Source organism: Thermobia domestica, chromosome 9 (assembly GCF_964235325.1).
Source record: "Thermobia domestica chromosome 9, izTheDome1.hap1.1, whole genome shotgun sequence".
NCBI classification, from domain to species: Eukaryota; Metazoa; Arthropoda; class Insecta; order Zygentoma; family Lepismatidae; genus Thermobia; species Thermobia domestica.
The window spans coordinates 52772830-52800393 of record NC_137462.1 but is presented as its reverse complement, the minus strand read 5'-3'; the positions used below and the strand labels follow the sequence as shown (position 1 = coordinate 52800393).

The following is a 27564-nucleotide window of genomic DNA, read 5'->3' as shown; positions in this document are numbered from 1 at the left end:
TCTCTCTCAATGGTTCCATACTAAGAGACTGGACGATGTGGTGTGAAGTATCCTCTTTTCCCCGTTACCTCTGGAAGTTCATCAAGATGCATTCTAGAGTGTGCGGTAAGAACAGTATATATCAAAAAACGCTGTTATTTTGGGATTTTTCCCCTTCCGGACAAATATTATAACATACAGTAGTGGCGAAAAGAAGGGGGCAGAGGGGTGCCCCCACAGGATTCCGACAATGTTAAGTTCTGGCCCCCATATATAGGTGTCCGTAAAAAAATGTCCCCTAAGTTCTTTTTAAAATAATGTCTTGGGAATATATTTCAAATTTGAGGTGTTTTCCTGGTAGCCGTCATTTTCCAATATGGCCGCCGCCCTACGTAAATCTCTCTCTCTCTCTCTCTGTATATATATATATATATATATATATATATATATATATATATATATATATATATATATATATATATAGAGAGAGAGAGAGAGAGAGAGATCGTGAACCAAGGCACTTAGAAAGATAATTTTGGTGTCAAACTATAGGTTTCTGAGGCCGATGAATTTAAATATGGCATTGTTTATTGCCACTTAGAAACCCTACAACCTGGCAACACTGTTGTCTAACGATTAACTGTACAAAGTTACAAATGCGTATATGCACGCATTACTCTAGGATGTAGCGTACTTCCTTAGGACTAAACGAAACCTACTTTTTCTGGTAGCTTTCATCACGACAAGACATATTTTACATGGTAACATGAGAGAACTAACTAACTAACTAACTAACTCTATGGCCTATGGAACCCGGAGGTTCAGTGCCGCGTTCACAAAAGCTCTCCACTGACTTCTATCCTTAGCTAATTGCATCCAGTTTCTACTTTGTATTCCTATCTCTGCGAGATCCATCTTAATATTGTCCTCCCATCTGCGCCTAGGTCTTCCTAATGGTCGTTTTCCTATGGGTCTACCAGTCAAGACTTTGAAAGCGTTTCTACTTTCTTCCATTCTAGCTACATGACCTGCCCACCTAAGCCTCCTAGACTTGACGACCCTAACAATGTTGGGTAAACCGTATAAACTATGTAGTTCCTCGTTATGAAGCTTCCGCCATTCCCCATTCTCGTTCCTCTTGGGTCCGAATATTCTTCTCAGGATCCTGTTCTCAAATACTTTCAGTCTATGTTCTTCCCTCAGAGTAAGCGACCACGTTTCACAACCATACAGAACAACAGGCATGATTATCGTTTTATATATTTTAAGCTTCAAATTCCTCGACAGAATTCGCGACGACAAGAGATTTTCAACCGAATAGTAACACGAATTCCCTGCTTTAGTCGACATTTAATTTCTTCGTGAATATGATTTTCGTCTGTTAATATTGATCCTAAATATTTGAAAGTATCCACTTTATCAAAAGCATTATTTAATATTTTAACGCCTCCACAATTTGCCGTATTACGGTCCCGACGCACTTCCATGTATTTAGTTTTCTCTGCATTTACTTCTAAACCCATGTCCCTGCAAGCGTTTAATAAGATCTCTGCATTTATTTCTACTGTTCTCCTATCATCCCCTATTAAATTTACATCATCAGCATATGCCATAACCTGGTGAATGCCGTTCAACTCTAGGCCCTGGTTGCTATCTTTGATTTTCCTTATGGCGTATTCCAGCACAAAGTTAAATAATAATGGCGACAACGCATCTCCTTGTTTCAGGCCATTTTCGACGTGGAAGCTCGTGGACAAAAATTTTCCTACCCGAACTTTACTTTGGGATTCACTTAAACATATCTTAATTAATTTAATTAGCTTTCTCGGTATTCCAAGTTCTGTAAGAACGTTGTATAATGTTTCTCTCCTAACCGAGTCGTAAGCCTTTCTAAAATCAATAAATAGTTATGAACCGGGGTATTGTATTCCCACTTCTTTTCGAGTATTTGGCGAATGGTAAATATTTGGTCAATAGTTGATCGATTTCGTCTAAATCCGCACTGATAATCTCCAATAATTTCATCTGCGTATGGGGTCAATCTTGCTAACAGAATATTTGAAAGGATTTTATAGGATGTTGACAGAAGAGAAATGCCTCGATAATTATTACAGTCAGTTTTGCCGCCTTTCTTGTGAATTGAAACAATGATTGATTCTTTCCACTCTTGTGGCAATTCTTCCTTGTTCCAGATAAGGAGAATGAGTTTGTGTATCTTGTTCCACAATTTTTCGCCTCCAGCTAAAATTAACTCAGCCGGAATTTCATCTACACCCGGAGATTTGTGTTTCTTCAATTTCTTTATAGCGGCTTCCACTTCTATTCGATTGGGTTCTGGAATATACGGTTCTGCGGTGTGTATCTCCTTTTCTCCACGCACATTAGTTTTTGGCTGCGTGTTCAGCAAATCGTCAAAGAAATCTTTCCATCTATTTAAGTGGCTATCCGTATCGGTGAGAACTGTTCCGTCAGATTTCTTTAGTATATAAGCACGAGGTTGATAGCCTTTCTTAAATTCGCTGATCCCCTTATACATGTCCCGAATATTTGTATTTTTACTATTATCTTCAAGTTCCTTAATTTTAGCTTTCAAAAAATCCCGTTTCTTTGTTCTAAAAGTTTTGGAAGTTTCCCGCCTGATATCTGTGAAATTTTGTGTAGTTGTTTCATTCGGATTTTGTAGCCACCGTAATTTTGCCTGAGAGAACATTTGTCTAAATCCAATATGGCAGCCAATATGATGGCTAATTACTAGGGAACCAAGTAATGGACTCATTCAAATACCTGTCAGTCCTAATTGGCCTAGAGCCTAGAAAATGGGAGAAAGAGGCAGGATACGTTCTCATTGAAGAAGCGTCTCTTGAGGGGCGAGGGAAATTTAAAATACTCCATTTTTTAATGAAAAACACGGTTTTGCCTCTTGTCCGCAGACAACACTGCACACCAAATGTTCTGTAAGACGTTCTCTAAATAGCCCTGTTAGATCCAACCTGTATTGTGTGCATTTTCACGGGGGAAACCGTGCATTTTCACGGGGGAACAGCGGAGCAAAAGCCCTGTTTTTTTGTGATATTTCTGGTTTCTCTTGCTTACTTCGCTAAGACTAAGCACTGTAAGCCAATCTCCAATTATCCTATAGCAGTATTAATTTCATATCATTTCCTCCAGAGGCACCACGCACAGGGGGGAAAGCGACTAAAAATTGCGTGCTCCACAGAAATTTCTGCGAAGATCTCAAGCACCCGAGGGTGAATTTCGTAGCTCTTAGGAGAATTCTCCCCCGGAATCACCCCTGAAATCATCACTGTCCTAGAGAGTTGAAACAAGAAGCAGGGTACGCAAAAAGAACAAACTTTTAAAGCATTTAAAGTTTAGGCTCGTTGCGCTAAGCGCCTTCTTAGGACGAGGATATGGGAATTGAAAAATTCACGTTTTCTTTCTTTCTTTTATTTATTTATTTATTGAAAAACATGCCGAGTTCTTTTATACAGGCCGCGAAATTTCCCGTTATTAAATTATCCGATAATTATTTCTTGTGAAAATGTCATATATTACCTTTTACAGCCCGTGACGACAGTAAGATTTCTGTGATTCGGCCAATCCCTGTTCCTACTTGCAAATGCCTGATTTATAGCATTTACGCTATTAGTCAATAGGAGTTGAATTAGATTTTTGCGAGGGGCGCATTGTTATAGCATGCTTTCTAACGCACAAAGGGATGTTCTGAATGGGGGCAGCTATGTGTATGTTTAGCCAATGGAGCCATTTGTATCTTCGTGGCTTTGCACTCTAACTCCAAATAATAATAATAATAAAATAATAATAATAGTAATGATAATAATATAACTTTTGCTTCCTGAAAATAACCAGATGGTAAAGTTATAGTCGATACATTTTTGGAATTCGAAGGGATTTTAGAATGCTTGTCTATCATCTGGCTATCAGAAATAATTGATCACCATTTTCTCTACATATCTATAATTTTCTTTCAGGGTAGAAACACCTCCTCGGAAGAGAGAGAGAAAAAAAGAGAGAGAAAGTGGCCGAACTTGGGCTATTGAACGTGAGGACAGGATGTTTACATTCGCATTGACACCTGCTGTGAAAACGGTCCCTTCATATCTCTCGAGACTAAAAAAGAAGAAAAGGGTGGGCGTGGATGCCTTACCCTCGTCAAACTTCTTGACAGGTGGACTTTAATACTTATATTAAAATACTATTTTTTAATTGGCGTATCAGATATGGTTGTGATTAAAACTATTAGAGTCGTTTCTTCTCAAGGAATAAAACAAAAAAAGTTGATCTTTCTACCATAATTGGTTCCAAAGTTAGACATATTATAATTTGTATAAAAAGAAACTAATTTATTTATTTATTAATAATTTATTTCTGCTAAACTAGCAGACAAATATACAATTTAAGTATTTCAACCTGTTAATAAACTTCTGTAGAATGCTGCAAAATTTTTCTTTCCCATTAGAGGTACCTAGTTCCTTAGAAACTGAGGAAATTCGGTAGCCATGTTCTCCCCATAAGGTCCAATATAAAAATGTTTGTGCCGAGAAAAGGTAGATCATCCCGTTAAACCACCGCTACACTGTCCTCGTAGTCACAGTGAATATCTTCCATTAAAGACCTGGCACATCTTTCGCCCTGCTGCAGCGGCGCTAGACCCCAGTTTGCACTCGTATAGCATACACGCCCTTATGACGCTCTCTGGAGGTCCCATGTTCACGCTGTCCTAACGCAAGTTCATGGTGTAACTGAACTGCTATAATCAGGTAGTATGTTGGATATATTCCACCAACAACTGAGCTTCGCCTTATCTCCATTCGCACTCTACTCACGGTGTGAGGACTAATTGAACACAGACCTCCACAAAATGCGACAGAATTTTCTTGGTTACCTTTATAACACTGAATAATGTATGTCGTATTGTAATTTTTCGTTTAGCATATATAAGATTTGAATAACTTGATGTAGTATCATTTAATAGTATAACTTAAGTTGGGTTTGTAACACTGTTAATTAGATGACGTTGCGAATTACATCAAAATATGATAGATTGTTGTTTACTGCTAAATTTAACCGAATTTTGTCAGTTATTTTAAAACTTACAAGAGCATGTTAAGATAAGTGGTCCCCCCAGAATACCAAGTATATTAATATGATGAATGTTTTTAATTTTGCACTATGTTTCACCAAGGGCGCCGATTTCTCTGTAACTTTTGGGAGGGAGGCATTCATAAAAAATACATATAACAAAAATACATATTCATAAAAAGTATAGGGGGAACATGAGCTTCGGGGGGCCCGGGCCCCCGGCCCCCTCAGGATCGGTGCCCTTGTGTTTTACTGAAGGGAGGGACGGAAGGTAAAACCAAGAACTCTCGCTTTGCGTATTCCATTGAGTCTTAATAGTTTGTATTTAAAACATTTACTTAAAATAATTGTGTAGAAACCAAGGAAACGTAAATTTAAAAGTTTGAGAGAGTTCCTCCGTGGCTAAGTGGTTAGCGTACGCGCCTTTGGCGTGGGAGACCCGGGTTCGATTTCCGGTGGGAGCTCATTTGGTTCGGATTGCACGTTAATCAGTAGGTCTACGTCTCATATGGCCTTGCTGCTGAACGAGACGTTAAACAAAAAATCAACTCAATTAAAAGTTTGAGGTGATGTTGTCATCTGATAGATTACTTGATTGTATATTCATTTAATGCAATATATTGAAATTACGAAGCTTTTAAAGCTAGTACATTGCATTAGAACCAAGTGCTATTTACGTCTATTTAATTACAATTTTAAAGAAGCTGTCTTCTTGGGACATCCTCGCATCTTCTCTTGACGTACATTTAATGGAATAATTTATAGTATATGTTAAAAAAAAAAGAAAATTAAAATTGTATACGTGTTAGAAGTTTGTTAGTAAAATCATGAGCAGCTGATAATGAAAATGCGGTTGGTATAGAATTTGAACTGATATTTACGTATTTTAAGAGGGAATCATACTACCAAAGAAACAGGTGCCATAATAAAGAATATTTACTTTACTGAAACGTATAAAAATATTCGTATGAAACTAGGTTCAAAAACAGTGAGTAATAAATTAAAAAAAACACATGGATGTGTTAGAAGTGTTATTATAAACTCTACAGTGGGAAACATTTAATCATTGGTGCAAAATTAATTAAATTTTATTTTAACCTAAATCTTATCTTCACCAGGGGCGGATCCTGGGGGGCGACCGGGGCGATCGCCTCCCCAGAGAAGAGGAAACTTTCTTATTTAATATATATAAATAAAACCCATCCCAAAGTTTGGAGCCCTTAAAAGTAGCAGTATGACAACCCTCCGCCCCCACAGAAGTCGGTCCTGGATCCGCCCCTGATCTTCACTATGAATTACTACAAAACTTTTCAGTCTAACGTCCAACGGTTATGTCTTCTAGGCTAAGGGAGACGAACATTGAAGCAAGTGAATAATGAGGAAAAAAATGATGGAATGAGAATGTGGGAGGAAACAGGAGAGCCCGAGAAAACCCACGGACACGATGTTCTGCATAAGAATTACATATAAGTTGAAAATTATCAACTTCTCTGTATGTCGTCTTTAAATTAACATTTTACTGAATCCTATTGAAATTCAAAATGAAATCCTATTTCATATCCTCTGACTGTGCCCTTTTGTAGAAATGTTAAGGTTCAATTAACATGGTATATATATATATATATATATATATATATATATATATATATATATATATATATATATATATATATATATATATATATATAGTTCTACAATATTAATAGCTTTTAACGAAAAAAGTGTTCGAAGATGAAACATACACCATTTGATAGATCTTATCCAGCTGAACAAAATTATATGCATGAGTAGTTTTCGAGAAAGACTTGATGCTGTACGATAATCGTTTCCGCTATTAAGGTGAAACTGATGTTGAGGTATAATCTTATTCAACCTTCTATTATGACACTAGCAACATAATAGTACATTATGTGGGTGATGAATTGAGGACCGTTTTTTTCAAAACTCGATAGAGTAAATTTTGACAAACGGATGTATGTTATTTTCTGGTATGCTTTTTATGCTACCAATCGAGCTGTGAGATCAGAATTGACAAATATCGAAATGTGCCATGTTTATAGAATACAAAATCATGAACGTTTTGTCAGAGCTTGATAGAGGTTATGTATATACAATAAGAACAAAAGTGCAATTGTTGTAAAGAAGATTTTTCTGCTCTATCGAGTTTAAAAAAAACGCTCATCAATTATAGCCAAAAATATGATTAACCATTAAAATTTTAATTTTGCATTATTCACATTACCCAGAAATAAGTCATATCAATTGATAGAACACATTGAACTAAACATAGTCAGATGTTTGTGCATAAATTCATATGCGTAATTTTCGAGTAAACGATAAATACGAATCCTTATGGTAGCAAAAGGCATGCCGTTCTTTGTCTTCAATAACATAGCCACACACAAAAAACAAAAGTTCTGTTCAGAGGACCCCAGGATAATGGATTCGATGTATTTTGTTATTCAGAATCCCATTTTTGAAACTCTAGGACGACTGACAATATCAATTTTGTTTTATAAGTGAAAAACGTGTTCTTCATATCCAAAATCACTCAAGTTTTTCGCCCAAAACAAATAATTAACACGGTCAATAGTCCTGGAGTTTTGAGATTTAAGTTCTGTGTAACAAAATATATTGAATTCATATTATGGGGTTCGGTGCATAGAACTTTTTACTTTTTGTATGGCTCTGTAATTAACATATTTTATTCTGCTAAAAACAAACTGTTCATTTATGTATTTGTTTACAGTATGTATGGAAAAAATAAACAGTGATACGGAAAGTCTTAATAGTGACATAATACTGTATGTAATAAATAGGTAGTGGAAAAGACCATGTCCATAGTTACTTTCAATGATTTTATTTTATTACAATAATTTTTAAAGACATATATTTTTAGCTTTACAACACTAGGAATGGTTTTGTTGAATTTAAAGGCATTTCTAAGTTAGAAAAGAAGCTTCACATCTGGCAAGATTTTTCTTCTTAAAAATTGTGACATTTAAGATATCTACAAAATGTATATATGAGTTATAACAAATTTATTATTATTCTAGCATTCTGCTTTTTCTTATCAAATATTAACCATGTCCTCGTGCTCGAAACAAATGTTTAAAAGTATAAAACTCATGTAAGTATACTTTATACTCTGAAGTAGTACTTAGAAAGACTTAGTTATGAACACAAAGAATATCAATGTAAGTCATATATAACTAGATTTAATTTTCGAAGGAAAACTCACAAAACATCAAAAATATTTTCACCAATGAAAGAAAATGTACATCATAAAGATATTATGTTACAAATGATTTCCTTCATTCTTCCCAAGTTCAAAAGTTCGTTACAGGTAATATACAGGTAAACATTAGGCAGACTTACGTTAATTATTATATTTCTTATTGCACTTAACGTTATAAATACATGTCTGTTCTCCCAGGTCAGACAAAGTGTATTTGCAAAAGTACTTATTTTCATTTTATAATTTTAATCTTAGAATCACTACTCACCATACATTTTACCAGCATAATTTGTTCATAGGTGGAAGAAACATAATTGTTCTGTTTCATATTTTGCAATATAAATTTTTGTTTCACAGATGTAATATTTTCTATACTCCATTCAAAATTAAGAAGAAACATAAACTTTGACATACTTCTGTTAATTAATTAAAGCAATTTTTTCCTATATGAGCTTTTAAAGCGTCCAAAAGTGTTACAACTCCTAACGTAAAGTCGTTGAGAAAACATTACATTATCTTCAATATATAGCATCTATTTTGTTCATATATTTCAAACCTTTATTAGGAAACTTAATCATTAAAACAAATTTTACATTAAGTTCCAGTGGCGGTTCCAGAGATAACTTTTGGAAAGGAAAATGAGTATATTGCGATGCATGTTTTTACGACTAAAGAAAATGAACGTATTGTAAAAAAAGAAATTGCTATTTTAGATTTTCTGTACTGAAAGACTATCATATGTGATATCAATAAAGGTTATATCGTAATTTAGAATGATATAGAGGAGGTAACTATAGAGCAAAGTAATCGTCGTTATTATCCAACAAAAGTATTCAATAAAAGAAATTTCAACCAGTTTAAAATTAGTTGGTTTAGAGTTCACTACTCAACAGGTACCACAAGCATGAAGTGGTTTTACACGCCACCCAAAAATAACTGTAACATTGTATCTGTTATAAACAGTACCTGAGAAAGTATTATTGGTATGTGGTAGTTCTTTATTTACTTCATTTATGTTAATAGATTTCAAAATTAAAGTAATATTAGATTACTAGAGAAATTAGTTTTGTCACATGGAAACTTATTTAAATATTTCTTTCGGGTGGAAAGGTATTTCTTTCATCCTTTTCTTCGTGAATTAATTCCTGCAGTTTTGACGTAAAACGTAAAATGATATATAATTTCTTCTTAACATGATTATATATAAGTTTATATACAGAAATCTATGGTAAATAGCAATGCACTGTCCACAGTTGAATACAGAACCTTTGGTTTTACAAATTATAGCGCTACGTGAAGTCAGATAAAACATGGATCAATTAAAATTAATCAAATTTAAATAAGTGCTTGGAAATATTGTTTGAATATTTACTCTGATTAATATCAATCAATCGTATTATCATGTTCTTAATATAAGAAGTCCACTTCCCATCAATTTAAATCGAATTAATAATAATAAACCCACAATTTTAACGGTGTTATGTACATATCACATCTTTAATTTTCAGACTGTTGATTTATATTGGAAATAATTAGTATAGAGCCAATGAGACTTATAATATTGTAATGGTAGTACGGTCATACGTTCGTCCGTTACTTCACTCAATGATTATTGGGCGAAAGCAGATTTTTGAGTTGTTTTTTTTTCTGGCAAAATATATCCAGGAAGATTATCTAGGCCAAGTTACTGGAGATAATCCGTTAACATCTCCATGGATAACGATGACTTTAACGGTAAATAACCATATTGCATTTTCTATTGCTAAAACGAAGTTAATAGTAGTTGCACATCTCGCTGTTAGATATCAGCAAACATCCTCTAGCATTTGACATTTACAGGACCAAGAAGATACTAGCAGTACATGATCTCTTCTACTGTGTACTAGAGATTATTTATCAATTTTCTTTGAAATGGGATGGAATTTTAATGAACGTGATTTTAGTTATTTGTTCTTTGACCGGGCTTTTATGATTGATCAGATTTTATAAATTCTGTGTAGATTTATTATTGGACATGCCACAAAATTTTTCAGACGTCTCGCAAAGCTCAATTTGTGTGTGTGTGTTGCAGATTCGCTTCTGATTTCTGCCACGAGATCGCAGTAGTGAACATTTATTCAAAATGACGACAAGCTCAGAGAAAGCTTATGCTCAGAGAAGATTGTTTCATTCACATCAATCTGCCCTTACAGTGCAATGACACTTCCTAACCAAGTTCAACAAAGATCCACCAACTGCTCAGTTCAGGGATTTAGGATTTAGATTTCTGGGCTTTCAGAATTTATAACCATATTAGGCGTAACGTGTGAGGGATGATGTCCCTCGGCGAGTACACTATCCGGGGGAAGGGAAGGAAGAAAGGATGGGAGAAGGAAGGAAGTGGCCTGGGACCTATATGTGCATTTGCCTGGTGTGAAGGAGGAAAATCCAGGCAAACTTCAATCAGGATTGCTTTTTACACTTTTTCGACCGAGTGCAACCGCCGGGAACCGAATCCGGTACCAAGTTAATTCCGTAATGATATACAATATTCACAACTTCAGAATGCCTCTGTAAGGGGAAATCAAATGATCGGCCTGATCAAATAATCGGCCTGATCAAATGATCGGCCTACAATGATTGAAGAAATGGTCGTGGTGGGGATGATGATCAACAATTCCTGTCATGGCCTCCACAATTTTTTTTTGTGCGTGAAGTTATACGAAAGATACAGTGTTTACGCTTCTTCTACCAACAAACCTAACAACATGAGAGTTCGCATCAACAGTGCTTTCCAACGGATTGTTAAGAACATGCTGCATCGAATATGGGAAGAGCTTGATTATCGACTTGATATTTTCAGAATTCGTGGGGGGATACATACAGGACATTTGAATATGTTACTAAAATCTTTTCGAGATTTTCAATACATCTGCACAGTTTTCTGACAATATATTCAATAATAAAACTACAGTGAATTTATGAAAATGGGTCAATCATTTTTAATAAGCCTTACACACAGAATTGTATTTTTAGAAAGAAAGTTTATTTAATACATTTGAAGAAATAACTAAAATAAAATAATTAAATTTCTAGTTCATTTAAAGCTAAACAGAAGAATAATTTCCCATATAAATTAATAGGCTGGAAGAAAGCTGGCCGAGGTATTCAATATCGTTAAGGATCCATTATTCTTGTTACTCACATATTGTTACATATTCCACCAATGAAAATCTGGAGACATTAGAAACTTACAATGCTTATATATTCAATGTTTAATTTGGTAAACCAGAATGAATTACATAACCCATTAATTGTTCATTTGAACAAAATTAGGATCAGACAATTATTCTTTTGCCTGCATTAGCCTTATACGTAAGAAAAGGGCATACATAGTTGCCACTCTCATGACTAAAAATTCATCCCAGTCTTGTGTGTCTTAGATGTAGTTTTCTTGAAATTTTGGTATTTTGATAGTTTGTATTTATATAAACTTATATCTTATTTGGTAATGAAATTTATATATTTACTGGTTCATTTCGACTAGTCCATCTTCCATCATAAAATTTAATAGCACTGTCTCCGGTATCGGTTTGAATAGTTATAATTCCTTCTACCTGTCAACTCTCAGTTTCTTTAATGAGAAGACATTGTAATCTTAACACTTTTAGTATATTTTAATACTACCTAAAAATTATGTCTAATGGAAGCATAGAACTAATCGATATAAAAGAGTTAATGAAATATATATATATAATATTCACTGACATGTTTCTCTATCTTCAGACTTGTCGAAAATATTTGTTTATTTTTGTTAATTAACATTTTTCTTTGTAAACAGTAGTTTTTCATGTTAGCCCACCAATTTCTCGTATTCATTACATTTTATTTTAACATATACAACTCAGACAATCCTCATTGTGTAGTAACGACAATTGTTATTTTTAATTTTAATTTTAAACATTACTATTTCAAATGTTAATTTTAATTGGAATTCATTAACTTTAAATAACTTTAAATTTTAATTTTCATAACTCAAATTTTTAATTAATTTTTGCGAGTGAACCTATGAAATCTAGTTAGTATGCATATAAAACAATTAGTAGAATAGCTATATAATGAAAGAAACTAGGTCTGATGGCATGTTAAACTACAAAAGTCTTTCAGAAATATAAGTTCATTTCAGTGAACATTTAACTACAGACAGTCCTCGATTTATGTAAATCGGTTGTTCCAGACCGTTTTCCATAAGTTGAATTTTCACTATCACCTAAAATTTTTCGCATATATGTATGAAAATTCATGAAAAAAATTCGAAAAAAATCTCAATTATATAATATGCTTTATAGAGTACAGGAGGAAATTCTTACAACACCGATTGCAAAAGAATGAATTAATCAATCTATAACAATTTTAAAATAATGTGTTACCTAATTAATTGATGCTTCATTCATTAGAGGGATATTAAAATATAATTTAGAAATAGAATTTGCCAGTTCTATCGTCAGATGTTAGTAACACTTGCAAATTTTATTTATATCGGATTTTATATACGTAAATATGATTTCACCTGTACGTATGTCATATGTACATAACTTGAGGACTTCTGTAATTTTGGACTACTATAAATCATATTGAAAGAAACATGATGTCTCGGTCATTTTTGAAAAGCTATAAACAAATATGAATCGTCTTTAGTCGATTGAGAAATTGATTTCCATCAAAAGTAGGCTATTGACATTTCTTTTGTACGTTTGAGAGCATATAGTATTGGAAAGAAAAATTGGAGGCCAATATTTATTTTTAAGAATACATTATTGAAAAATGTATCTGTGTTTTATCACTCAGACTGTCTCATCAGGATTACTGCTACATTGAATATTATCTTTTAAAACTACTAACTTTCAAAAGATTGAATCAGTTTATATGTATATATAGTATTTATGAAACAAGATGTTATTATAGAAAGTTTAACATGGATACAAACATCAGCGAGAATCGGCGAATACTTACATAGTGAAGATACGGTAGATTTTTGCGGGAAAATATGATTGTTCCTTCAAGAAAGAGAATATGAATATTGATATACAGCTTGCTGATGTTCTCACAACTATAACATTTCCTTTATCCCTTCTTCCCACTCCAACTGGGTAATGTTTGACAAACTTTGTCTTCTACACATATCCCATTATAATTTGTACATTTCATTTACAACGTACCGTTAACATTTTTCAATGCATATTCTTAATTTTGTCGAACACTAATCCAACTCAGTTTATTAATATGAAACGTAACTTAAGTAATTGGACGCCTCTTTCTCGTGTAGTTATAGTCCAGTGTTACAACTGTAATTAAAGACAATTTGACCTGTGAGAGCTAATGTGCAGTTGTCAACGATGAAATTACCCTCTTCATGGAGGTTATGTTATGTACCTCGACAACTCAGAGTTCTACTATGTCAATGCTATGGGTCATTTGCTTCGTTCATTTATGCGAAGTGACGCAGACGCACTATTAAATTTGCCATTTCAGAATACTAAACTTAACGGAATTAGGTACTTTTTATTATTTTTAAAAAAAGGGCTAAGAATGATATTTTGACCAAACGCACATGTCTTCTCATTTTAGGAAGCATTACAGCTTCTATACAAAAAGGCAATGAAACACGGTATTTGCTAATATTTCTGACAATTTTCTTTCGTACGAATGTTACGTAACTATCATAACAACCGAATACGATTGTTCTAAGTCCAACTTTTTCACAATTACCGTTATTATTAAAGATGATCATCCAGAGGATAGTAATCAACACTTTTGTAGTATTTATTGATTGCGCACTAATGACGAAACAGTGAGTAATATATTATTTTTTCATCTAAATATTATGCATGATATAATGTAAAATATAAAAACCAATATTTCATGTTTAAAGCTGAAGGTTATGAGCATCTTCCTCAATCTATATATTATGTTATTGCTTTATTTTTTTTTAAAAAATGTTACCATTTGTTTCTCCATAATAAAACCTTTCAATATTATGTCCAATTTGGACTTCGAGTTCGATATTATATCTACGTCTAATATACAATAAGTTCTGTGCTTAAAAGGAAGCTAAAAGGCCATCTAACTAATCATCCACAAATTTCAGAATACCACCAGCAAGTTTGTCAGGTTAAAAAATTTAAAACACTATGCACAATTTCTCCAAATGTACAAAAATACCTTTAACATACTAGCGAATGCTAGGATTAGTACATTATAATGTCACCAGCATGGAATATATCGATACCTGATAATGTTTTAAAATATAGAAATTGTATGAATATGAACACTTTTAAAATATGCATTAAAATCTTTCCACTTCATTGTTATCTTTATCTTGCTTACCTGTAACATATAGAGCTGTTTACACGCTTTCTTGTTGAAATTTAACGTATCTTTTCAACACCAAGGCCATGTGAGAGGTGGACCTACAATTTAAGGTGACGTTCGAACGACAGTAATGAGTTCAAATTTTAACGCTCTTTCACCAGGACTCAAAGTCTGAACCATATGCACCAAAGATACACTCTCTAGCCACTAGACTGGCAGTGAGGGCTATTACAAAATTGAATTTGTGTGTACGTACTAATATGTGTGTATGTACTTGTGTGTTTACATATAATCCATTTCCTACTAATGAACTTAAAATTTAGCCCCTATTTTTCTGGTTTGTCACTGGTATTTCTTGAATGTATGTTTCAGTTTAACATAAGACACTAATTATAAATAAAATGATCTAGATACCATTTTTGAAAAATTAACATTTTCTCTTAGTTGAAAATTTTCCTTCGCACTTGAAATCTTCACTTGAGTTTACAAATTTTATTATGATTACATATAACTAGGGCAAGCTCTTCTGTTAGAATTTAGGATCTTTCCACAGTTAATGAAGGAGATTTTTCTGTTCTTACTGTAGCTTGAATATTCTTTTGTGATAGTGTTGATAACATAGAAGAGAGTCATGGAGTTCTAATAAATGAACTAAATGAAGCCATTTCAACGATGTTTAAAGGGGATAGCCCCAAATGTAAGCACAGACGCTTGAATTCCTTTCAAATTAAACCTCATTTCATTTTTTTCAAGCAGCGAGAATGCTAAGTAAGTCATAAGCTCGTGTGAACTCTGAATTGAAGTTAGAATAAGTGAAAAAAATCTTTATTTTTTTTAAAAAATACAGAAAACATGTACAAACTTGTTTCTTTCCTTTTAAGATTCTCTGACTTCCTATAGCGTACCATAGTACCATGCTATCAGATGCCTGACGGAAAGTTATACTTCACATAGTGCCAAAAGATTAGTACTGTTATTTAGCATTCACTAGGCCATTGTATAACATGCAAAAATAATAAATAAATCAGGGGAAAATTGTTTTTATGCCATTATATACGTTCTTATAAATAATTTTTCATTAATATTAGTAACACATTGTACAAGACTTATGGTACCATTTCGATTCGTCGACTTATCGAAATCATTAATGGTGTACACATAGTTCTAATGTGGTTAATACCTGTTTCGAATCTGGAGCTAAATGATGATATAAATATATATAAGTTTCACTCACTACCATTGACAAATACTGATTTCGTGTGGTTCCTGATATAGTCCATTCTTCTGAAATGAAACTTCTAAGTCTAGGCCTAACATATAACATGATTAATATTGTTACCAACTGTGGACAGTGCTTTTAAAATATGTTTTACCAAGTTGATGTATTCTGTTACATCAGATGCATTCTGTTACATTGTATATATAGTTTAGTTGCATTTTCTTGTTGTTCAGACTTCATTAGAACAATTTACTGCATTTACAAAACTATTATCTATAAATTATCCCACAGTTAGTTCTTACGTAGAAATCATGGCACGAAAACTATTTCTTACATCCTAGTCACTGCAGTAAAACAGAAGAAATTGCTTTAAGACTCGGAAGCTATTTTGTGTTAGGATTAAAGTCGTTAAGTAGAAGAAATGTTATAAATCAAACGCAAAGAAGTTACTGTTTTCGTCACTTTCATGTATATTAAATCAAACTATACTTCATAATGAGAAGGCAAAATATACATATGTGCGTGCTGATATTTACACACCTGCATAGTGAATGTGATATTATACCTAACATTTGCTCTTCAAAGTTCTATTCGTTTCGTCTAAAACAGTCATTTCCAGCTGGTCGATGGATTGGTATAATATCACATACTAATCCTTGTGGCTTAAATCTCAATGCATAAAAGCTACGGGCCAAAATCTCGTCCCCCGAAACCTCGCCACAATCATTCATTCAGTACAAAGTGTTCGATATTTCACCTATACGTCCTTACTTTTCTGTGTTTTTGTCTCACTCCTCTAAAATGGTACAACATCAGATCAAAGTAACCCGCGAGAAAAATAGGCTCAATTGAATAATGTCGCAAGCGACCTCCAGTTTTCAATGAATTTACAATATAGATGGCTGCGAGGTTTCGTATCGAAAATATTTGGTTGATCCTGAGTAAGGTTTTATGATGCCAGCAGCGATACTGACAATTAAGGTATAATAGAATGAGGTGAAAGTCGAGACAGGAGAAATGTGGAGAGAAATAATGGCAGTGTACGAGAATCATGGATCCACTACTAGTGTACTCAATATAAACATCGACTTCGACACTGATATTTTTGTGTTCCTGTCACTATTGTCTGTGTTAATGTCACGTTTCTCGTTTGATATTTTTGTGTTCCTGTCACTATTGTCTGTGTTAATGTCACGTTTCTCGTTTGGCTTAATGCACATGGGAAAAACAAATTACTGATATCATAGAGTGTCAAGCTGGAAATGACTGCTCTATCGAAAGTCTGGGAATTATTATTTATGTTTCGCCAATTTTCTAGGCCAACATTACATTTCCTTCTGCTGTATAAAGCAACGAAAAGAATTACACAAACAAAGACCATGACTGCTGTGGCAAATAATCTACACATGACATGCAATTTTATTCTTTTTAAGTTTAAAAACCATGAAAAATTCAGATCACAAAATGTTTGTCACATTAATCATTTTCTTTCTTTAAAATACCGATGTACAAGGCTATTTCCTTGCACTTGGCAATCACTTCTTCTTGAACCAATGTGAATGACATTGCAATGATAACAAGTCCCAGAAGAAGATAGGCGCAGCAGGCCACAAGCTGCAACTGTCCGCCTTGTGTGTTGGTTTTCTCGAAAGATTTTCCCGGAACTAAATCACCAAAACCTATCGTAGAGAGAGTTATAAAACAGAAATAGGCACCGTCAAGAAATGTCCACTCTTCCCACGCTGAGAATACGCCAGCACCAATACAAATGTAACAGCTGAGGACTAATAACACAATGTAGACAGGTACTCTCATCGTGGCTCGCTCTGGCGGAGAGATTTCGCTGTCATTGTCTCCGCCTGAGATAGATATTTTCACTGGTTCATCCTGGGGTAGAGGCATTGGGGTTGGTGGCCTGGGTCGAGGGGGTGTAGGGGGACGATGCGTAGGCGTTCGCCAGATGAGGGGAACGCGGGACGGGGTGTCATGAGTATGATTCGGCCTAACCACCTCTTCACCTTGACTTTCATCATCATCAATATCATCTTCATCGTCATCTTCTTCCTCCTCTTCATCATCTTCCTCACCTTCTCCATGCTCCGGGACGGTTTCCGGATTCCGGAGCTCCTCCAGAAGTTTGTTGGCTCCAGGTTCGGCAACATCTTGCGCGATGGAGTATTCTACACACTCCGTTAAGAGCTTACGCACTTCTGGTGAGAGCGGTTTAGGACGCCGTCTTGAAGGAGTACCTCCTAAAGAGTTCTTTTTACACCTAACATCCCTCGACGTTGGCTCAGCACTGTCTTCACTTGTTGCACTCCCGCTAAGAAGAGGCTCAGCACCAACTGGTGGAGTCAGCAGGACGCCTTGTGGGTCTCCATGGCTTTTATTTCCAGCCCCTCCTCGTCGCCCTTGAATTTGACACAAAGCACAACAGACATGGGAGTATGCGAATTCAAACGTGTGTGCCATTAAAGTGCCCAGATTGGAGAGGCACAGTAGCATCAATGGAACTCCTACTAATGCATAGAGCATTGTCACTACTTTGCCTGCTGAGGTTTTAGGGGCGAGATTTCCGTAACCTGGAAAGAAACAATAGTAGAATTAATCAGCTTGGTTTTGAAATGACAATATAGTATATTCTTACTTTTATTAGCATTTCCCTCAGTATTTTTAGAATAATTTAGTGACAATATAAACATTCTAAAAGTAAGTTAAGCTTACTTTGTACAAAACCTAGATAAAAAGTAAGGGCAACATTTTTATATTTCCTATCGGGTTTTATGCACAGAAGAACATCTTTTACATTCCTTCAATGTAATCGTCTTTTATGTCTATCACATTCTGTAACGCATGTGGTAGGCGTTTTGTTGATGTATCGCAGGCATATGTCATGTCATGGATGATAGCTGCTCTAGTGTCGTGGAGCTTCATGCGAAGTGGTTCCTTTATTTTGGCGAAAAGGCCGCCACGAAGTCCCTGAACGCATTGTTGTACTCTGCGCCCATCTACCACTTCAATCTTCATCTACACACTTTTTTCGTCTTTCCGAAACATATTGTAATGGCGTTCCCACTTTCCTTCTCTATTTTATGGCAGTGCTCCTTTTGACTGAACAACACATAGTCGTTACCACTCACCAAACTTCATCGCTCACATTTCTTTATCACTTATGGAAATCTTATAACGGAAGACAGTGTTGCTACTACTTTTTATCCAACCTTTGTACTTTTGGATGTTATCGAGTTTATATTGATCTACATCTTTAAAATAACCAACAATGTCTGTGTTTTAAAGGTTTAAATAAATTCTCATAAATAATTGAGAAACAAAAAATTAAGCATTTGTAATTATTAGGTGAAACAATAAGTTTGAATGTATTTCAATAGACTATAGTTACAGAAGATATGAAAATATATTCTAAGTATTTCAGTGTTTAAGATTTTTATCCCTATCACAATACTCCATACTTCAGAAAATTTGTGTTTAAATTATTTAACCCTATTTGGTATGAGAGAAAATCTTCAGACTCTTTCGTTGAACACTGGGTGGTTAGCGAACGAGTGCAATCCTTTCAAAGACAATGTATCTTGTCCACAATGTCTGTTAACCGATTATCGATTTCCTATAGATTTTTATGGGAATTTGATTAATTTGATCTGAAGACCCCCCCCCCCCCAAAGAAAATACATAAATAAAAATATATGTTCAGTTTAAACGAATATGAATGTTCTTTAAAAATAAAAAAAATAAATAAAAATAGGAAAGCACTTACAACTAGTTGAATCTTACACATATTACAGAAAAATCCATCTTCTTTTAATTTTTATTCTATTTATAACTTAGAAACCAAAAGTATGCACATTATAGTCTTTGCTAAAATTGTACAGCTTGTCAGGGTTAAGTGATTTTGACTTGTGAATGGCCATTTAAACAAAAATGAAATCTGATTACTTTATATCACACAATATATCTAATCACACATTATATTATACATTATCAGACACATTATATCACACAACGAACATATTATATTAGACATTATATCAGACATCAGAGATATGATATCACATGCCATATCGCAGGCACATTATATCACACATCAAACACATTATATAACACATAAGATATAACCCTAATAGCACAATTACATAGCAGGCATATGCCTATAATGTTCCCTCAGATACTTGGGAATGTGCCTTCTGTATACCTATGAGAGAGAAATCACATGCATGGCAAGTGATAGTCACAGTCTATGTCCACTCTTAGGCACATGCCAGACATGTATCAGGAAAACTTACCTAGTATGTTCAAGGTATGTTCTTCCCCATACCGTAAACGAAAATTACTCCCACAAAATATGTTAAATCGTCTTTATGCGTAATTTGTTTACATTAAGGTGAGTTTAAAAACACTTTAAAACGTTAAAAAAAAAGTACCATGGGGTGGCGCATGCTCTTCCGAAATACAATTCTTTATCCCTAACTACGTAAATAATTAACTGTTCACATATGTATGAAAGATTCATCTTAATTTTTATTCATCAGTTATGTCATTTCTTTCTTCTAAGCGATTGAGTACTAGAAGGACAAAAAGTGGAACAGAAAGCGCGAGAAACTGTTCCATGTTACTGTGCATGAGCAAATGCAAACAGCTGACTGTCATTCGTGCGTCGCTGCAGATATCAATTATGTGTCATCAATATCTGAAAAAGTATGCACCTAAAGGAAGTACCTCGATATATATTTGTCCCAAGTGACGACATAAAAACAAATGACTATCAGTGCGAAACTGAGCCAGGTACATAAATGTACATTTGTGGTACATAGTCGCAAATATCAATTAGGTGTAACAAACACCTAAAAGTTTGAGTAGCTGAAGTACATACTTAGCACATGAATACCATATGTACCAAGTGTCGAGTACCTAAAAAGTAGGTGGGACACCTGAATAGTACATGCCTAGCACATCTTGTGATGTTAGGGAATGTGTCTGATGAAGGCATTATGTCTGACATTTGCCAAAACTGTAACACATATTATTGAAATATAGATGTTTACTTTGGTCAGATTAAACTCTCAACACTAGAATTAACACAGAGAGTGAATTACCACAATGAAAGTTTTCAGAAAATAAATATGAATAGCATAAAACATTTAACTTGGGTTTTTCACATTCAATTTTCTCCTTCCCTATTGTTTAGAAATATGAATATATACAAAACAACATTTCACTATTTATTAATTATTCATCTTTGGAATTCTGTGTTACTTAAAGAATACATTAATACTTTTAAGATCTATATGAACGTACAAGAAGTATTTCTAAGACAAAATAAGATGAAAGTCGTGTAATTTTTCTTGGAAGTTAGCGATATGATTCAGGTGTTCCTGCACGTACAGCGGACAGAAGACACATCGCTCAACTAGAGATTTACGTCATCCCTGAAAGTGCAGTTTTCCTTCAAGGCATTTTGTCATACGTTGGCAGTTAGGGCTTAAAAGGAAAAGGTTTCGTCCTTCCACACCTGTCTCGCGAAATGAGAACACGGCTAAGAAAAATAGAAAAGAATGACCAGACAACCGAGAAATAAGGATAAACAAAACAAACATCTAAAGCTTTAAGCCTAACCAGGACATCGTCACAAACGAGCTTCTGATCCTCAAAGTAAACACAACGGAAGCAAAAGATGGGTCAAGTGTTGGAACACTTTAACAGTTCTCTCGTGAAATGATGGATTGTTATCAGCTTGTTTGCTTCCACAAGTTTTCCTCTCTCAGAACGCCATTTTAGTCTCTCAATTGGTTTTTGATTGCTTGCTTTGTACACAAGTTATTGACAAACGTTTTGATATTAACTACCAAGAATGCCAATAGATTTTTTAAAAAATTGTAATCACTTACAAATTAAGATATTTGCTGATTTCTAACGATTTTGTCAATATCACACGTCACGATAAACTATACTTCTTTTCAATGAGAATATAATGGAGTACGGACCTTAATAAAAATTGAAATTAAATCTTTTTGGCTGTTTGGAGTTTCTCGACTCTCTTTACCATCATACTATTTGAAATACAACGTCTAATCATTATATATGGATTTTAGCTCCAAAATGAAATGGAATGAAATGTCTAATTTTATGATCCACTAATATGTCGTGTAGGATAGAGAAAACGAATGATTAATAAAAGTGATTGACCATGAATTAATTAGTAGAATGAGAATGTGGGAGGAGACGGGAGAATCCGAGAAAAAACACGAAAACGATGTTGGCTACCAGGAACCACATGCGTTTCAGTTTGCGATAGTAATAAATAATAATAATAATAATAATAATAATAATAATAATAATAATAATAATAATAATAATAATAATAGAATTTGTAGTTTTACATCCCATGTTTATACCTTGTAGGTTAAAGGAGAAGATCATTAAATGAAAGTGAATAACTATGAAAGACTTGATGGAATGATAATGTGGAAGGAAATGGAGAACCTTGCGAGAACTCACGGACCCAATGTTGTCCACCAGTAACCCACATGGCCTAGGATCAAACTAGATAAAAATAATAAACTTGTCTCATATTTTGTAATAGCATATTTGGATCGATCTGACATTCATTAAATAATGCCCGTATCCGTTTATGACCAAGGGCCTAACTCGTTAGTTTTTCTATATGCATGATTGTAGTCTCAATTCCAACAGAGTAACTGTTTCAGATATAAGACAAAATAGATAATTTTTTAAAAAAAATCTCTGGATTCACTTAAAATGTATACAGACGATGACATATGTAATTTTTCTCTATTCAATTATAATGATAGATCACTCAAATCAATAGCTTCGTACTGTCATTTGAATGAATGTGTAAATCGATCAAAATTTCTGCATGTGATTTCCTTTCATGTGGTTTCTGGATTGCATCATTCTTCCCTGTCTCCTTAAAAATTCGAATAATTAAAGGGCTGAAAGTAGCGGACACTGCCAGGAGCGGACATTGATTTGGATCACGATCTCCTTGTGGCATAAGTGCAAACCTGGTTAAAGTCAATAAAGAAAAATGATAGGAGAAATCGCAAATGAAACTGAGAGCAACTAAGAAGTATGGGCAGTGATGCGAAAGAAGAAATTGAAAAGAAAAAAAAATTCTATGCAATGGGCGATATGGTAGGCAATGTAGAAAATAGCTGGGGCAAAGTTAAACAGATTCTGTTAGACACATTCCATAACAGCACCGGAAGGAGGAAAAGAGCACCGAGGTAAAAGAACGGTCATTTACCTTGTGTTGGTCCGAGGATGTGTGGAGAGCGATCTCCGTGTTATTTTGTGTTTCAGTGAATTATGCTGTTCTTTTTTTATTACCGAAGAGAGTGAGGTGAACATGAAGTGTTACTGATTATAACAATAGTATATGATTATGATATAGAGGTGAGATTAATCCCAAGAACTGAAAATTTGGTGACTTCTACTTGTAAACAAACATCCCATTGAGGCTGGTTGTTTGGCCCTGGAAGGCTGGTAAAGCAAGTGGAGTATATACGTAAGTGAAGAATAAGATTCGTATAAACAAACTATTATTATTGTACTAAATAATCAACAAGCTAGTAACAATACCACGTTACATTAAAAGGAACATCGATAATATCGTGATAATTAAGAGGACTTATTTGAATCAGTGCTTTGTTTACATTGCATTGTGACAGTGTTTTGTTCCGGTGAGCAGATTGCCAGTTCCTGGAGGTCTAGTTTGCTAATACTGTTATTAACCGCCATTTTGAATCCTGATATTCACTTTGTATACAATTACAATGTCATCCTGTTCGAGATGCAACTTGAAAATAAATCGTTATGATGATGCACCACAGTGCTCAAAAAAGAACTGTAATAAACTGTTTCATATATCGTGTTATAATATGTCGGTGGAAATATATACTGATCTGAAACAATTAGGTAGAGAATGGCTTTGTAATGAGTGCAAAAATTATGTTATAACCGAAAATATTGAGGCTACATCTGTCAATAATGCAGCCTTAATTGGAGCTAAAGTTCCCTCTGTTTCAAAATCAACTAATAATCCTACTAAAATTACAGACATAGCAATAAAACTTGATGAATTGTGTAATCAGATTGCACATCTTACAACCAGTGTTCAGTTCATGTTTAATAAATATGATGAACTGCTAAAAAAAATTTGAAGTAGAGGTGACGGAAAATATTAAACGGGACAAAGAAATCACAAAACTAAAAGCGGAAGATGTAATGTTGAAAAATCAAATAGAACAACAGGCCATGGAGTTGAATGGTCTTAACCAATACGGGCGTATCAGAAACATTAAAATTCATGGAATTCAAGAGCGTGTTGGTGAGAACTTAAAGGATATAGTAATTGATTTGGCAGGGAAATTGCGACTAAATTGTGAGGAACAAGATATTGATGTTGTACATCGTATATCAAATGGTAGTGGTAAAAATAAGAGGAAAGCAATAATTGTACAGTTCAAGACACGATCTGTGAGGGATAGTTGGCTAGGTAAAAGAAATTCGGGATTAGTTAGTAACAACGTAGTTTCTGGAAGTGACGATCAAAAGATTTTTATAAATGTTAACTTATCGCCTAGAAATAGGCAACTCTTCTGGAAAACGCGAAACGCGGCAAGAAATACTCAACACAAGTACTGCTGGGTTAATGCTAACGGTCAAATTTTAATTAGAAAAAATGAAAATAGTCCGGTAATGGATCAAAATGGAGAGACCGACTCATTGCAACAGGTACATAGGACAACCAGTGAAGTGGCGCTTGAGCCAAGAAGAAGCCAATAGTGTGTAGACTGGAAGAGGAGGCAGACAAGGAAGTAGTACGTCCAATAATTATTCAACATTTACAGTGAATGCTTAACGAGGGAAGCATTAAAGGGAATTGGAGATATCAAGATTGGAGGGTAGATCAACAACAAGGTCAGCTATGCGAATGGCACAGTTATTAAAGCTAGAACTGAAGAACTACAAGAGACGAGTGACAAAATTAGTTGATACAGGGAAACAATGGAAATCAATGTCGAAAAATTGAAAGTCATGAGAATATCTTGTGTAAATACGCCTTACGGGTTAAAGTAGAAGAAAGAGAACTTGAAGAGGTCAATCATTTCAAATATTTGGGAAGTATTTTGTCAAGAGACTTGAACATTACGGAAATTAGAGGAGAAATATTTAGAGAGCTTTGAAGTGTGGTGTTGCAGGAAGTTGGAGAAGATAAAATGCACGGAGAGAATAACAAACCAAGATTTTGAAAACGGGTATGAGAGAATAGGACGCTTTTAACCAGCACCCATCGTAAGATGAAGACCATTGGATTGGAATGTTTTGCCAAAAAAATGTCTTCTTCATACAGCCATAGAAGGAACGCCAGAAGTAAGAAGAACACAACTGATTGATGATTTGAAAAATAGAAGAAAATATTGGGAGTTAAAAGAGGAAGCTGAAAATCGAGAAACGTGAAAGAAACATTCCAGGTGCAAACAAAAACTCATTTGTTCGAGGACTTACCAACACGCATAATAATAATAATAGTAATAATAATAATAATAATAATAATATAGAATTACAGCAATCAACTTGAAGTTAAATAATAAAAAAAGATAGAGGAAGGGCGCAAGTGTCGTTAGGAAACACAAGGTACTCAGGTCAATATTCTATCTGAAGTATTTAAAACTGAGGATACTTTAGGATTTATTTTTTTCAAGTACGCTTTATTATGCTTAAAGAATTAGCTAATTTCAAGTTGTACATGGTCACAAAGATGTGGTACCAATTGGTTGAAAAATTCTATTATGCTTTTAATGCTTTTTATATTTTATGGTTTCCTTCCATCATAAACTCCCGTAGTCGGGGATCGAACCAACATTCCTCATACTAGTGATGACTGCTTTACACTGATCCAGTGATTTTAACCGCTTATAGTTCCAGTGCGCTAGCCACGAAACTAAAAGAAGCTCAGATATACCTTGTTTCTAAACTAAGATCTCATAGCTTTACTTAATATTAATACGAGTATCTACCCAATACAAATTGGAACATCTGTGGACTCAGAAGATTGATTCACTTTTTCCAATTAGCATTTTATTCAGCACGGACAGAATAACTTGAGAAAACAAAGACAATAAAAAAGTGAAGTTGGAAAAGTAATAAACCAAATAAAGAAAGGAAATAACATCAAATATAAACCGTAATTAACTCTACTTTGAGGAAGAAGGAAAAATAATGAACTCATTAGAAAAGAAAATTCATCTTTTGATATCTCTCGCTTGAAAATATCGATTTCCTGTGTTGCTTTAATGTAGCACGTGTGCGAGTCGGAAGCTAAAAATTATGGAACTCTCCGACATGGTACAGAATTATTATTGGATTTCAAAATTTTCCCCAGAGAGGGAGTAAAAAAAAAAAAAAAAAAAAAAAGAATTTCATTGAAACAAATAGGCTCTGTGGTGCTTTTTAATTGTTCAATTGTGAGTTCTTTCCAAATAATGAAAACATAAAAGTGTAACACAATAATTGAGCATGTTAGAATAAATCACATAAAATGCTGAAAGGTATAGTGAAAAGGACAATTGAAATTTATTGAATTGTTAAGGAGAAAGTAGGTTAATTGCCAAAAAAATTACGGTTTTCTCTTTATGCTTGGAACTTTTCAAATCTCTTGAGGTAAAGTTTGAAATTTGTTGTACAAAGTCAAACCGCGCTTATTCCGGGCTCTTTTATTTGGTTGTTACGCTATAATGAAAGTAGAACAACAGTAAACTTGAGGTAAATTGTAATGGCAATGGTATGCGTAGGTGATACTGTACCTAAACAACTGCACGCTTAGTATATAGTTATTTTAGGACCAGCAACACAACTGCTTTTGGTCAATAAAGGTTCAGGAGTGGCAACACGATTTTTTTTTGGTATTTACTAACAAAGTTTCATGCGAACCTACCGAAATTATATTAGACTGAAAACTTTTCACTACACTCATCACATATTTTAAATTAGTAATTGATTAATTATTTTTTAGTAAACAATAAGTACACTCTAAGAGTATGGCAACCTTCGACAGAAGCCAATACAGAGTGGTTCAAAAGTGTGGGAACACCATAATAAGTAATAAACGCAGCAAAATATAACCAAAGTGACAACGTAGATGGGGAATGGGAGAAATGTTTGAAAGTACATCGCACTTATGTCCGCCATCTTGAATTTTACGCGAGTTTCTTAAATACAAACCAGAGTGTGTGATATGTCATTTTAATAGCAGTAGAAATTGAACACGTTGCAATTTTTGCTCTAGCGCTAACCGTTACGAAGTTGCGACTATTTCTTTGTTTGTATCGTTGCAGGCGTCTTACTAGTATAAGATGACACTGACGCATGCAGAGCGTATTGAGATCGTACTCATCTCTGGAGAATGAAGCATCCAGGTGATTGCAGACCACTGTCATCCAGAAAGAACTCTCAGCAATGGTACTATGTTCAGAGTACTGAAGAAATTCCAAGAAACCAGATCTGTGTGGCAGATCGACCCAAGACTGGTAGACCACGCGCGGCAACAACTGTGATAGTGTTGGTATCATTCAATAAAAGTTTCAAAAGAAGCACGCATAATGTAATCCGTCAAAGTGATGTTAGTCATCCCTCA

The 27564-nt window shown here is 34.3% G+C and overlaps 1 protein-coding gene across 1 annotated transcript in view; it reads right to left on the bottom strand.

Moving 5' to 3' along the window:
• Positions 1 to 7935: 7935 nt before the first annotated feature.
• LOC145694640 (potassium channel subfamily K member 18-like) overlaps positions 7936 to 27564 on the bottom strand; it is a 34104-nt gene continuing 14475 nt past the window's right edge. The window contains exon 2 of the mRNA XM_081771054.1: positions 7936 to 18472. Coding sequence (XP_081627180.1) covers positions 17367 to 18472 — 1106 coding nt within the window. The 3' untranslated portion in view covers positions 7936 to 17366. The remainder of the gene's footprint in view (positions 18473 to 27564) is intronic.